Source organism: Oreochromis niloticus, linkage group LG8 (genome assembly GCF_001858045.2).
Source record: "Oreochromis niloticus isolate F11D_XX linkage group LG8, O_niloticus_UMD_NMBU, whole genome shotgun sequence".
Lineage (NCBI taxonomy): Eukaryota > Metazoa > Chordata > Actinopteri > Cichliformes > Cichlidae > Oreochromis > Oreochromis niloticus.
The window spans coordinates 16,793,498-16,808,827 of NC_031973.2; the positions used below are offsets into that span (position 1 = coordinate 16,793,498).

Below are 15,330 nucleotides of genomic sequence, written 5' to 3' on the forward strand. Positions count from 1 at the left end.
TCCTCCTAGAGATACCTTCTTTGGGTATCTTTGGGTTTTGGTTTGGTGTCTTGCGCTAAACAACATTGTACATCCTACTTCTTCACTTATGCACCATCTCAAACCACTGACTGTACTGACTACACACCCCATGGTTAGCTTATATTGTTTCTTTCTTTCAAAGTAAAACATTTTTAATTGGCATTGGTGCCTCTCCCTTTTGTCGTGGCCATGGAGCCTGACAGCCTGAGGTAGAAGAAGAAAGGGCTGTAAGTTAGGTAGACGTAAAAAAGTTGCACCTGTAACATGTGACACAAGGTTCAGTAAATAAGAAGCGACTTTATTCCCGTGTGTGGACCATTGATTCCTGCTTTTGTGTTTTTGAAGGTGCAGCACCCAGTCCAGGGGAGAATGTGGTATTGTGTGAGCACACACCTGAATGCTCCACAGCAAACTGTCAAAATCTGCTGTTAAAGAGGTGCACACACTTACTGATGACCAACCAATGAACTGAATCTGATTAGATTTGATTAGTATTTGGCTGCTCATTGCCCTCCTAATTCCTGTGGAAGCAGTGAGAGTGGACTTGTTGTTCTAATGACTACAGAGAGTCCTTACTGACCTCTTCCTCTCTCCTCTTCAGCACCTCCACAATTCGTCCGAACTCCTCTTCTCTTTGTATGGCCTCGGCACCTTGAGCCTCTTCTTGCTCCGCTCGTGTCATGACAACCACCGCCAAAATGAGACTGAGCAGGAAGAAACAACCCGGGAAGAAGACGAGCAGAAAGACGATCAGATAGGATTTTCCTGCAGCTCGCAACGTCTGCAAAGGGACAGACAGGTGAGAGAAACAGATGAGACAACTGGAGTACTGGGAGGAGCCTGCGTGTGGTCATCAGTGAGTTACTGACCAACTGCATCAGGCCTTCCCAGAAGTCATGCATCATGAGTCTGAAAAGTGACATCAGAGACCAGAAAAACGAGTCGTAGCTGGTGTATCCGAAGTTTGGGTTACTTCCCGCTTTCACACAGTTGAAACCGTCTGGACAGCGCCTGAACACATCATCACAGTTTGTTTTTATTGCTGTTGTTGTCAGTGAATGAAAGAGATGCACTCATGTTTACTTACTCAGTGTCTGACTGGTTTCCACACACCAGAGGATCAGGATGTCCAGGAATGTAGTAATAGTTTTCTAGAAGCCAGACAGACAGACATTCAAACCGTACAAACAGATCATGTTTCACCTTTCTAATTTAAGGGCAGGGGTGGCAACGATGAAAGGTGCTGAAGTCTGCACTACAAAGCCAGCTGAACATACTCAGGATATCTTTCTAATACCAGGATCAATCCATGCAGAGCCCCAGGTCCTGATAACATCCCTGGACGAGCACTGAGGGACTGTGCTGCAGAACTGTCTTCACGGACATGTTTAATAAATCACTGAGCCAGGAAACACTCTTAATAACAGATTAAAGGTCACATTTAGGCTGTAATTTTAAGCATCTACATTATTGTGGGTGATTTTAAAATATGATAACAACAAATAAAACTGTTTTTTGACTTTTTGTTTTTGGACCTGAAGACTTTTCCTCAGAGGTTCACCTGATCTCACATGAGATCTTGAGGGCACATCTCTTTGTACTGCTTTCATTGTAATGTTGGAAGAAGACCTGAGAGTCAGCCATCTAACTGTCTTAAAAACTGTCTTAAAAGGCTAACCTGCCAATCAGGATGTGGTACGGCCATCATACCTGGAGAGGTGGTGTGGTTGTGGAAATCGAATTCTGTCGTGTTTGTGTTCATCGACCAGATGACACATTTGTTTTTCAGGATTCCCATGAAGAACTGTAAACCAATGATAGCCAAGATGCTCAGGCAGAACACCGTCAGGATGATGACACAATCAAGCCTCTTCACCGGTTGGACAAGAGCTTCGACCGTCTTCTTCAGACCTGTAAAGACAGCCCCACGCTGTGAATACAAGTTGCTTGCACACACACACACACACACACACACACAGACTCACGCACGCACACACACACACACACACACACACAGACTCACGCACACACACACACACAGACACAGACTCACGCACGCACACACACAGAGACTCACAGACACACACACACACACAGACACACACACACGCGCACACACACACCTTGGCTGCATGTGAAGATCTTCAGCAGCAGAGAAATCGTCATCAGCACAGCAAACTTCCCCAAATCTACGAACTGTGACACCAATCTGAGACACAGAGTCATCATCATCACCACCTTCACCATCATCATCATGAAACAGTGATTAAAGCAGCTGTAAAACATAAAGAGACATTTACAGCCGAGCAGGAAAAAGCAAAAGTGTGTCAAGCAGAATGTACAGAAGCAAAAGCGGTGATAAGGACGTGACAGTTAGAGTGTCCTAACATAAATCTAAAAACTTTATCAGTGACAAAGGTAGAGGAGACATACACAGAAAAGAAGAGCAGCACAGCGAGCGTTCAGCTACAGGAGGTTAGCTTCTTACCAAGCCTTATGAAACATCAAGAGTCTCTGTGTGGTCAGTTTAATGGGACAGTGTTTGATGTCAGCCTGGATTCAAACACTGAAAGAGTCCCAAACCTAAACAAGGAGTTTCAGTGCCTGAACCAAGGAACAACTAAACCCGAAATATAAGGGTAATAACAAAGGAATGGCCCCGGGGCAGACCCAGGACATGCTAGAGAGATCTCGGCTTCTCTGCTTAGGCTGCTACCCCTGCAACCCAGCTTCAGATAAGCAGAAGAAAACTGGATGGATGGATGTGGTGGTGAAAGCAGCAAAAAGATCATTTTCACCTTTGCAACCCACCTTACTTGCATGGACATGGATCTATAGATATGAGACCACACTGACAAAAACTGTGTTGGTCTAACTGTAAAGGTCACGTCCAGCATTGAGTGGATTCAATCGGTGGATCACATTTCTTGAGTATTTTCTCAGCTGCAGTGAGTCTTGTTATTCAGGACTGAGAGGCTCTTATTGTGAAGGCTTGTTTATAGTGTTTCCTGTTTTTTGGATCATGTTAATCTGTAACCAACATTAAAGAAGTGAACAAAGATGAGCTCTTCCGTTTACAAACTCACAGTATAAGTAGTCCTAATTGTACCTCATCAGTGAGTAGCTTGGAGAGATACTTTCAGCAGCGACAACTTGAAGTGATCATTTTCTGTATGACTAATCAGTCTGGCTCGATTAGCAGCACCTGGCTGCTGCTTACCCTCTTAATTCCCATGAAGGGAGTAAGGCTGGACTTAGTTTTTCTCAGGATCGTCCTGTGAAAACTTTCTTTTCCAATGACTGTACATGTCGGAGAATCACGGCAGAGAAATAAGTCTCACCAACTTCATGTCAGCCGTTTTCCAATAAATCTAAAACAGATTACACTGAATTTTGTTTTTGCAACCTGAAGTTGCCCCCTGCTGGTCATTAGAAAGAATGCAGATTTAAGGCTTTACATAGAGTCTGTGTGAGAGTGTGAGGTGTGTTATTGAGCCTTACAGGGTGCTGATGATGATGATGTCCAGCCAGTTCCAGGGATCTCTGAGGAAGGTGAAGCGTCCCACACAGAAGCCTCTCGCCACGACTTTCACCAGAGCCTCAAACATGAAGAGGGCCATGTACACGTACCTGTTCACATACATGTGAGACAGAGAGCTTTCACACCAGCTCAGGATTCTTGCCCAAGGATACTTTGGCATGCAGACTGGAGTAGGCAGGGACTGAACCGCCAAACTTTCAGTTAGTTAGTTTGAGTTGGGTCTACCTCCCGAGCTACAGCGAGCCCAAGACAGTAAAAGTATTTCCATTATATTGAAGAGGAGGCAAACACTCCCACAGCAGATCTCTCCAAAATGGACAAACATCACAAGAGGCCCTTTAAGCCGTCTCTTAATTGTCTGAATGACAAATCTGTTCACATATCAGAACACTCTGAGCATTTCCTGTCTCGACAACAGCGAGCAAAGTCAGTTTGACCTTTACAGACCTCTGTGTGCTGCTGCTGTCAGACTGAGAACAGACTGAGGACAGACTCACTCTTTGTCTTTGAGCCTTAGCATGGATTTAGACTTTAAAACCATTCTCATGCTGTGACTCATCGATGCTGCCATTAACAGCCCACATCTGTTCATCACTTTGTCGTGTTTTTCTGCTCCTGATGAATGATCTGTGTGTGTGTGTGTGTGTGTGTGTGTGTGTGTGTGTGTGTGTGTGTGTGTGTGTGTGTGTGTAACTCACTTCACTACAGGAAAGTTGAACCGCAGAACACCGAAACTCAGGATCGCCAGTAGGATGAATGTACTGAAGAAAGTGTGAGAGTTCAGGGAAAACTCACCTCACCTGTCATCTCTAATCCACAATACAAACCAAATCTAATCCAGATTAACTTGGTCACATGGTCCAGAGAGCTAAAACCTGACCACACAGAGGCTCCTGACACTATGACATCATAAAGGATATGGATGAAGAAGGGTCTTGATGGCGAGGGTCCTCAACGGGTTGAATGGACTCAGCAGGTAACAAGACGAGTCAGCACTAAACCTGTTAATGATGTTTCCTTTACTGAGAACCACGAAGGTCTGCAGAGAGACAGGTGATGGACAGAGAAGCAGGTAAGATACAGACAGGTAGGGGACAGACAGGTGGGGGACAATCAAGTAAGGGACAGTAGGACATGTGAGGGACAGACAAATAAGGACAAACAGGTGAGGGACTGACAGTTGAAGGACTGACAGGTGAGAGACAGACAGGTCAAGGACAGAGAAGCAGGTGAGATACAGACAGGTAGGGCACAGACAGGTGAGGGACAGAGAAGCTGGAGACAGAGAGATGGGTGAGAGACAGACAGATGAGGGACTGACAGGTGAGGGACAGGTAGGTGAGGGACAGAAAAACAGGTGAGGGACAGATAGGTGAGGGACAAACAAGTAAGGGACAGTAGGACACGTGAGGGACAGACAAATAAGGGACAGACAGGTGAGGGACTGACAGGTGAGGGACAGAAAAACAGGTCAGTGACAGACAGGTGAGACACAGACAAGTAAGAGACAGACAGACAGGTGAGAGACAGAGAAATAAGAGACAGAAAGGAGGTGAGGGACAGACAGGTGAGAGACAGATGGGTCTAGACCAGGGGTCGGCAACCCGTGGCTCCGGAGCCGCATGCGGCTCTTTAGTCCTTATTTTGCGGCTCCGGGTGGTTTGGGAAAATAGAAGAAGTATTTCGCAGAAGTGCATTTTATTTGTGTTTAGTTCTTTTTTTAACTTGTAGTTCTAAATTGGAAGATTATTGTGATTTTGAAATACAAAAATAAAATTATATCTTATTATTTTTTTCATCACTCAAAATAAGCGTCACACTCGCTGAAGCCGGTGTACCCGCCGAAACGCCATGCATTTATCGAGACTTTCAACCCCAGGTAGGCCAATTATGGATCTTCGGATCCACACTATGTCAGCAGCTGTTCTCCACCGTGAACTATGTTAAAAACAAACACTGCTCCCGCCTCACAGATGACAGCTTACAGTCCTGCGTAAAGATGAAAGCCCCGATTTGCAGACGCTGTGCGCAGAGGTTCAGGACCAGAAGTCTCATTGTAAACACATCACGGCAGACCCGACAATGTTTCCATGAACATGCTTTTCAGCATCTCTTTATTGACCACTTTTCACACATGGTTGCTGTACGCATACAGCCGGCTGCAGCTTTTCAGCTCACAGCCCGACAACACAACAGCAGAGAGAGCACAGGCTTTAAGGCGGCGAGACGCGATTGCGGGTGCCGCTCAGGTGTGTCCGACTCCCATGCAGCGGCACTGCAGACCACGCCCCGCCACACACATTAACAAGGTAAAATAGATATTTAGGCAGAATTTTGCAAATATCTTTTTTTTTTTTTAGCGGCATAGTGCTTTTTTTCCAATTACTTTTTAAAAGTCAGGTCAAGGTTGGAGCCTTGACCTGAAAAGGGTGGCGGCTCACAACAGTTTTTGCTTGCTACATGGATCATTTTAGTTCAGCTGGGTGTCTTTCCTTTTGTTATATTTCTTTAAGAGTTCAAAATGTGTTAATTACATAAATAAAATGTAATTTTCTCTGTAGCACTTCATGGATTTCATAAGCAACACACCTTAGTTGCTCTGTGGATTCTTTTAAAAAGCAGTTAAAAACCTTTCTGTTCAAACAAGCCTTTTGTTGATCTACGTATTTTATATTCTTTACATTATTTACATTTGATCTTTTACATTGTGTATAATGTCTATTGATTGTATTGTTTATTTTAATATTTGTGTACAGCGCTTTGTGACTGCCTGTCTGTGAAAAGCGCTTAATAAATAAACTTTACTTACTTACTGTAGATGTTCGCACAAAGCACAAAGGTAAAAAACAATATATACAGTGTTATCTTCATTTTAGATGTCAAAAAGTATTTGCGGCTCCCAGTGTTTTCTTTTGCATGGAAACCAGGTCCAAGTGGCTCTTTGGGTGTTAAAGGTTGCAGACTCCTGGTCTAGACCTTGTATGTGAGGAGCAGGATTTTGAATTCTGGATTTAACAGGGAGCCAATAAAGAGAAGGCAGTGTACGAGAAATCTGCTCTCTCTTTCTAGTCCCTCTCAGTACTCTTGCTGCAGCATTATGGATTAACTGGAGGCTTTTCAGGGAGTTTTTAGGACATCCTGATAATAATTAAGTACAGTAATAATACTTTTTATTTATAGGCCCCTTTAAAGACCCTCAAGGTCACCTTAGATTAGCAAAACAAAATAAAAACATAAGGTAAATAAAAAATAAAAACAAGTATGAAAGTATAAAAGTCAAATCAAAGTAAAAATGCACTAAGATGGAGTCATAATGAAGGGTATGCAGTTCTGAATAGATAATCTTAAGAAAGGATTTAAAAGTGAAGAGACGGTTTGTGGTCTGGAGATCTGGTGGAAGTGCAGCCAAAGTCTCAGGACAGAACAATTAAAGGCTCTGAGTCCCATGGTAGTCAGACGAGCAGGTGGAACAGACAGAAAGGAAGCTGAAGAAGAGCAGAGTGTACGAGGGGGTGAGTATGTATGGAGAAGATCAGATAAATATGGAGCGAGGTTATGAAGGGCTTTGAAAGTCAGAAGCAGGATCTTGAAATTCGAATGGAGGTGAACCCGAAGCCAATGGAGCTGTTTAAAAACAGCTGTTATATGTTCAGTGGATCTATTTCTGGATACAATACGAACAGCTGTATTTTTGAACTAACTGCAATTTATGGAGAGATTTATGAGGTAGACCACAGAGAAGAGAATTAAAGTAATCTAAAAGAAATGTGAAAAGAGCATTGACAAGTATGGCGGTACTGTTTGGAGTGAGTGAAGGACGAAGGCGGTTAATATTACAGAGATGAAAATATTAATTATATGTGCTGTGAAGGAAAGAGTGCTGTCGAGGATGAAACCAAGACTCTTAACCTGAGGGGAGGGTGTGACAACAGAGTTATTAATGGATAATAAAAGACTTCTGTTTGGAACTTTAGTCAGTTTTGATTCGGTGCCTATTAGAATTAATTCTGTTTTATTGCCATTAATTTTAAGAAGGTTGTGAGTAAACCAGACCTTGATTTCACTTAAACAGTCAGAAATTGATTTGGGTGGGAGAGTAGCTGTGGGTTTGGAGGATAGGTAGAGCTGGGTGTCATTTGCATAGCAGTGAAACTGGATGTTATATTTCCTGAAAATATTACCTAGGGGTAGGAGATAGATAATAAAAAGGACCCAGGACAGAGCCTTGGGGTATACCGGAGTTAAGTGGAGTAGATCGTGATCTGTGAGTAACTGAACAAACTGTGAGTAGCCAGAGAGATACAAGGTCAACTAGGCGAGTGCTGTACCACTGATCCTAACAGATGTTAATCTATAAAGAAGGATGCGGTGGGAAACAGTATCAAAAGCTACTGTGAGGTCAAGGAGAATGAAGATGGAGATGAGTCCAGACTCAGCTGCAAGCAGAAGATCAGTAGTGATTTCTACTAGAGCTGTTCCTGTACTATGAAAAGAACGGAAGCTGGACTGAAACCGTTCGTACAAGTTATTTCCAGTGAGGTGTCTATGAACCTGTGCAGCCACTATCATTTCAAGAACTTTGGCTAGAAAGGCAAATTTGAAATTTGAAATTGAAGTTATTTAAATGGGAAGGGTCTGAAGCATTCTTTTTCTTTTTACACTAGTCCAACCTAGAAGTAATAAATGCAGGAACTAGTTTTTCGTGACAGGATGTTTCTAAATTTAGAGACATAGCAAAAATGCAAGAAAGCAGTCCTACATAGTTGTTTAATATGTGCACTGAAGGACATATCCTGGTGAAAATTTGATTTGTATCATCTGGCTTCATGAATAAATAAAGGTGCGTATCATCTGCATAGCAATGAAAATGGATGCAGTTTTTTACTAAGATTGTCTAAAGGAAGCATTTATAATGTAAATAAAATTGGTTCCAGCACAGAATCCAGTGGAAGTCCACGAAAAACTTCTATGTGTGAAGAAGGCTCCAAGTTTACATGAACAAGCTATTCTTTGACACAGATATGTTTCAAACCACTCCAGTGCAGTACCTTTAATGTGTTCTAATCTCTGTAGTAAAATATTCTGCTCAGCAGTATTGAATGGTGCAATGAGATCTGACAGGACAAGCACAGAGATGAGTCCACTGTCAGAGGCCAAAAGAAGATCATTTGTAACCTTCACTATTCTTTTTCTGTACTGTGATGCACTCCAGATCCTGATTGAAACTCTTGTAATAAATCATTACTCTGAATGGGTCTACTAGGCACATTGATGGTTAAGAGCTAAAAATCATGAAGATCACACAAATCTCACACAAAGTTGAGAAATCAGAAACCCAGAGTAAGGCCCAGGAGGATAACAGACAACAATAAAATAAGTTTTTGAGCTTTCCAGCTAGGGTGGACATGACTGGTGGACTGGTCATAGAGAGAAGGTCAGAGGGAGACGGGTCCAAGAAAGACAGAGAAAGACAGGTCAGATGGACAGACACATCAGAGAGACCAGGGGATCAGAGACCTTCTGTGATTGGTAGAAGGGATCCAGATCCTCCAATGGGGTGTTGAGAAGCTGAGGGGGCGGGACACCATAGATGAAAGGGAGGGACTTCCCAGTCTCCAGGTGAGCAGCAGGTTTGCGCAGGTTTTTCTCACTTGCCTGGGTTACACAGAAGAATTTCCCCTCATGCAACTTATCAGCAGTATTAATTTTACTGATTGATTATCTTCCACTGATTCCTGAAAGTTGATCGGTACCTTTTGGTGCTTCCACGCCTTTCGCTCCTTTACCTCAGCTTCGTGTCGTTGTTGGACCACCTCCTTTGAGACAGCCGTGAAGCATCTGAAAACCTCCATACCTACAGGTGGCAGCAGAGATACCATCCTCTCATCCTGGAGAAGTGGCCGAACCTCGCTGTTGCCTAGCAACAGGTTTCTGTAGGGAAGAGAGGTTTTGGTTTGGTTTCCTTTTGGTTTCCTTGAACCCACTTACAGAGGTTTGCAGTTGTCTGTAGGGGTGTTATTAATCATTATCAGTTTTCTCAGTTTTATTCAGTTCAATTTTATTTAAATAACACCAATTCTATACAACACTCACCTAAAGGTGCTTTATATTGTAACCTAAAGACCCTCCAATATTAGAGAGAAAACCCAAAAATCACACAACACAGTATGAGCAAGCACTTGAAACTAACTTTTAGTTTCTTTCTGCTAACTTTTAGCAGAAACTTCCTTTTCTTGATGTCAGTGGCTTCTATCTCCTCCTTTGGCCAGCTTGTTATCCCAGGAAGTTATCTGATCACCGGCAGGGTGTAGGTATTGATTTCCCATTTGGTTGACTCCTCAGGACTTGCCTCATCTCTGCAGGTACTTGGTGGTTGCAGCTTTCCCAGCTGCCTCTTCATGGTTCCCATTTGCCTGTGGGATCCCCAGGTACTTGTAGCTGTCCTCAATGTCTGCAATGTTGCCTTCCAGTAGTTCAATCCCCTCAGTTCTGACTACCTTCCCTCTCTTTGTTATCATCTGACTACATTTCTCCAATCCGGCTTTCTCCATACAGCTTAATGTCATCCATGTAGACAGTGTTGGGGAGTAACGGAATACATGTACCGCCGTTACGTATTTAGAATACAAAATATGAGTAACTGTATTCCGTTACAGTTACCGTTTAAAAAGGTGGTATTCAGAATACAGTTACTTTGTTGAAATAAATGGATTACACGGCGGTACTTTCCTGTTTCATATTGTCGCGGGTCAGGATTGTTTGGGTTTTTTTGACAGGATGTTCTGTTGTTCCAGGTGGCAGCGTTACGGTTGCCATGGTTACAGGCTGACGCTCTCTCTCTGCGTGTTTCCTGGGTGAGAGAGCGCTTTTTTGTTGTTGTTGTTGCACTAAGCTAAAAGGCAGAAATGCTACAGGCATGGCCCTAAAGAATGTAGCCTCATGGGCAGTGTAGTCCGTGCTGCAGGGAGAATGGACTACCATGAGGAGAGAAAGGAAAAGTCCGAGCTGTCACGGAGCAAAAACGGGAGCTGGAAGCATGTAAATATAATAATAACCACTGCAGCCAAGAAGAGTGCCTGACGAGCCCATTTGTAAGTAAGCTATTAAGACCCAACTGTACACTGTGTTCGTGTTTTCCTCCGGAAAAAATAAGTTCCGTTGGAGCAGCCTTTCAACGCCTCTCTCTGTCTCTGGCAAGCAAAGTTGACCCAGACAACAAAGTAAAGCTTTTTTTGGCTACCAGCCCGACACGGAACCCACCGTATTAGCCACAGGTCCCTTTACTACGGTTCGGAGTCGCGGACCTTCAGTAACAGTAATAAATCACAGCAATAGTACATTCACGTAGTTGTAAATAGCATGATAATATATTAAGTAATCCAAAGTATTCAGAATACGTTACTCTCATTGAGTAACATAACGGAATACGTTACAGAATACATTTTCGGGCATGTATTCAGTATTCTGTAATGGAATACATTTTAAAAGTAACCTTCCCAACACTGCATGTAGAGGAGGTGGCTGACGACTGCGTCATTCCGTAGTCGGTATCCGTAGCCAGTCTTGTCAATGGTCTCACTGAGGGGGTTCAGGCCTAAGGAGAACAGCAGTAGGGACAGAGCATCTCCTTGGTAGATCCCACACTTGATGGTGACTTGTGCCAAGGGTTGAAGTTGGCCTCTAGTGTTGTCCGTCACATCTCCACTTCCTGATGAAGGCTCTTAGGGTCCTGTTGGTCTTGTGAAGTTCTAGGCATTAAGGTTGGTAAGTCTGGTCTTGCAGTCTCGAGCAACTGTAGCTGATGTTTCGCGCTTCTGTTGTTTCTGCCAATTCCTCTTTTTGCTCCTCTCATGTATTGAGCTATTTGCCTGGTCATCTTAGCTGCTCTGACGCCTGACAGAAGCTTCCAAGTGGTACTAAGCCAGGTTATTGGCTCACAGTTGGATGGACCAGTCCGTCCTGGGGATCCTCGGGATCAAGACTATCCAGCTTCAGTTAGCCATTCCAGGTGTGTCTAATCCATTTGCAGTTAGCTTCCTTAACCAGCTGGTGTGAATCCTGTCAGGACCTGGTGGTGTCCAACTCTTCATGCTAGAGACTCTACTGGATCTGGTTAGAGGATCCTGTTCAGGGAGTTTGCTGTGGTCTTCTCTTACTTCCACTAGCCACTGAGCATTATTATTATTGGTTGTGTCCTTCTCCCACATGCTCTTCCAGCATTGCTTCAACTGCAGCCTTGATGGGGCTGTTCTCTTAGGCACCCCTTTCTTCATCACACCTTTCTGTAGCTCCAGTAGTTGACTAACTTCCCTCCATGCTGCCTTGATCTTTGCCTCTAGTCTCATTCTCCACCTTGTTCATTTTGTAAATATTGCATTTCTTGTGGCAGTCAAAAGAGCATTACAGCAACAGAGTAAAATAAATGAAATAAATAAAAACTCAAGTGGTGTAATAGCAATACAAAATCCAGGTTCCACTTCCTCTTAACATAATCCCTTTCACCCTTTATTCAGTTAAGACAGAATAAAATAAACAGGTAGTTAAAAACAGTTCCAAAGCTTGATACCACAGACTAAAAGGCTCTGTCTTTCTGACTCCTCAATCGGGTGCAAGGAAAAACTAATAAATACTAAGTCTGCGATTGAAGAAAGCAAGCAGCTTTATAATAGCAGTAATGTGAGCTTGCTTACTAAAGCCTGGCTGTAGTACTTTGTATAGCTTGGAGGTATGAGAGAGAAGAGCCAGTAAACAGGATAAAAGATCAAATCACAGTGATACCGTATGATCAGCGATAATCAGACCTGCACCTGCCGGCCCCACACAAAGGACAGCTACTCCTCTCTTTCTGTTTTATTTTGTTCAGACTTTTCTGCAGAAATCTGAGCAGTCTGTGCTCGAACATATGAGTGTCCTTCTGCTGCTGCAGGTTTGTGAACCAAAGTGTGTCACTGTCCCACACGTTTCATTGAAAACCAGTTTAAATCAGACTTACAGCTGTGAAGGATTCAGCCTCAGCTGATTGGCTCTCCTCAGCAGCGCGGCTCTCTCCTTCGTTCTGCTCCAGAAATCAAAAAAAGACATTTTTCAGTCTTCAACGTCCCACCTCTCTCTGATACAGCTCTGTCTGTCTCTCTGTCTGAATCTGTCTGATTTCAGTGATCAGCTCTCTGCTCCAGCTGTTTGTTAATGGCTCCTCCCACATTAGTTACAAGACACACACAAAGAAACAGATATAGGAACTATGTTTTCCCAAAGAGACTCCCACATCCTGATTTCCTGGAAACAGTCTCTCTATCACACACACACACACACACACACACACACACACACACAAAGTCTTCTGATTTTTGTTTGTTTGTGAATAAAAACAGTAATCGCGGGCATAGGCAAAAAAAAAGTTGCTCGCACCCATGCTGCCCCAACATCATGCCAGTGCTTTTGGGGAATTGCATTACGAGGTGCACCTGCTGCTTGCTGCACAGGGAGCAGAGGGGCGGGGCGGCATCTAATAACCAGCTTGCAAATAAAACAAAATAAAAACAAACCAACAAACACAATAACACCAGACATCATGCTATAGACTTATAATTTGCACTGATGTGTTTTCTAAATTCTATCACACACATATACACGAAAAGTGAGCGTGAGGGCCCTCGGTGCGCCTGCGTGCGGCTGTGTCTTGCACACAACCTGTCGAAAAGGGAGGGGTTGGGCTGCTTCCAAATAAAGCATGTTTCATTCATAATATTGTCAATCCAAGCCCATTATGTATTGATTATTTTTTCCAGGGTTGTGTGAAATCCTGGAGAAAATACAAACCGAATCTGTCTGTTAGGTTATGTTGTGGTGATTCTCGGGTTGGGATGGGTGAGGAGGGATATTAAACCCCTTATGTCAAACGAGTGATTTATGACCTAGGAAGTAATAAAGGGAGTAATAAAATGCTTTAAGGCATCCACACTATGAGTTCCTGTTTCTCTTATTCTTTATCCTTCTTTATTGTGTGGATGCCCTCAAAGGCATCCACACTATTGAGATCCTGTTTCTCTTTATTGTGTGGATGCCCTAAAAGGGCTTCCACACTATTGTGTTCCTGTTTCTCTTTATTCTTTATCTTTATTCTTCTAGTTGCTCCATTTTTTGGCACTTAACTACTCCCTCAGTTTTCAGCCGATTTTCTCCGTTCAAACTCTAAACTGTTCTGCTCTTTCTGCTAATTCCAGCTATGACTTTGGTGTTTATTACTATTATACTTTGGCTTTTAAAATATTACACTTTTTTCCTTTAATTTGTCCCATTGAAATGAATGGAAAACTTCCACAATTCTGCTAAAACTTGCTTGATTTTGAAACTTAACTGCTTCCTCATACTTTCACCTAGAAACTCCATTCAAACTTTAAAACGTTCTCAAAGTATTGGAATATTCCTGTCTGATTCAGCTTTTTCAGACCTTCTACCATTTTAATCTTATCTCTGTTTAAGTTTTCAGTTGCAAAATTGTGATTTTTCAGAGAATACATGCGTTGCTATGGTTGCTATGCAATTAACTCAGAGTGTGCGCTGGTCTGTTCTGAATTTTCTCTTCATGTCCGAACAACTGCTTGCTACTCGCTCAATTTCCACTCAACCCCCACAAATTATACATCAAAACGTAGGTATTTTTGCTGGCTTTCAGACAATGTTACTATCTTTATTGTGGGATTTATAGAATTTTGGCAATTATTCGCAATGTGCCTCGAAGTGACACATGGTCTGGTTACTCCCCATTCAAAGTCTATGGGGAGGTTTTGAAATTCAGAGCTGAAATTCTGTAACAGGAGGCATTTTCAAATCGCCATATCTCTTGAACAAAGCAAAGTTAGGACATGAGGCTTGTGCCAATATATCTTCAGACACTGCTGACACTCACAGTGGAAGCAGTTTTTACAATTATCTTACCGTTGAGCAATGAATTACGTTGTTTGAGGGGTGGAAATCTGTCCTCCTCTCAGTCTTCAAACTCTGGAAATGAAGCCGTTTCTTCTCTCGTCATTTCTCCGCGACGGAGGTACAAAGAGCTATAAAAATCGCAGTCAAAATACACCAAAGTCCGCTGATTCACCCAGTACAAGAATTATGCTGCTAGCCCTCCGAGTTTTTGAGTTACATGACGTTTTGTAACTCCAAAAAACGGCGTTTTTTTGCCTCTCACCGCGATCTAATTCTGACTCCTCAAGTCTCTGTGTTTTAGACACCCGCCCCCTTTGTGACCAGACCTCATTTGGCTCAGAGGGTTGAGCAGCTGCTGTGAGACCTGGTGGCAGAGGTTTGAGTCCCACCTGTGACAATTGTTACACATCTTCCCCGCTTGCATGCACTCTCCTTTCTTGACACTCTTCAGTGTACCCTTACACATAAAGCCATCTCCATCAAGCGTGTCTACACCTCTTTTTTAGCAGATAATTCTGCTTTTTCAGTTGTTTTCAGCAACTGCTGGTCAAGTCTCTGTCTTTCAGCCACCCGCCCCCTTTCCAGGTGGCGCAATCAGTAATGACACGGCTCTGCAGCTCAAAGGTCGTGGGTTCAATCCCACCTTGTTCAACATTTTTTTTTCACTACAAATTTATACACTATCACAGACCTGTAATTTATTTTGCTAATTTATTACAATTCTGCAAAGTTTTATGATTTTAGCAGCTTTTCTATTATGGACCTAAGATTCTTGTTAACATGGCAGAAATACATACAAGTACAAGGCCTGATGAAGCAGACAGAGGCAGTACCTCTGA

At 43.0% G+C, this 15,330-nt stretch overlaps 1 protein-coding gene across 6 annotated transcripts in view; it reads right to left on the reverse strand.

Moving 5' to 3' along the window:
• The window catches only part of LOC100704400 (sodium channel protein type 4 subunit alpha B), a 40,805-nt gene extending 28,003 nt beyond the window's left edge, over positions 1 to 12,802 (reverse strand). For 3 of the 6 annotated variants that reach the window (XM_025909833.1, XM_025909835.1, XM_025909834.1), the window contains exons 1-11: positions 12,555 to 12,795; positions 9,316 to 9,493; positions 9,080 to 9,217; positions 4,483 to 4,601; positions 4,261 to 4,332; positions 3,523 to 3,651; positions 2,145 to 2,230; positions 1,732 to 1,932; positions 1,109 to 1,172; positions 891 to 1,032; positions 602 to 802 (exon numbers count right to left, since the gene is read on the reverse strand). In XM_025909833.1, the coding sequence (XP_025765618.1) occupies positions 602 to 802; positions 891 to 1,032; positions 1,109 to 1,172; positions 1,732 to 1,932; positions 2,145 to 2,230; positions 3,523 to 3,651; positions 4,261 to 4,332; positions 4,483 to 4,601; positions 9,080 to 9,217; positions 9,316 to 9,493; positions 12,555 to 12,643 (1,419 nt within the window). In that variant the 5' untranslated portion in view covers positions 12,644 to 12,795. Of the gene's footprint in view, positions 1 to 601; positions 803 to 890; positions 1,033 to 1,108; positions 1,173 to 1,731; positions 1,933 to 2,144; positions 2,231 to 3,522; positions 3,652 to 4,260; positions 4,333 to 4,482; positions 4,602 to 9,079; positions 9,218 to 9,315; positions 9,494 to 12,554 lie in introns of all 6 variants that reach the window. The other 3 variants (XM_019362636.2, XM_025909836.1, XM_025909832.1) reach the window with 2 other exon arrangements.
• Between the last annotated feature and the right edge of the window lie 2,528 nt (positions 12,803 to 15,330).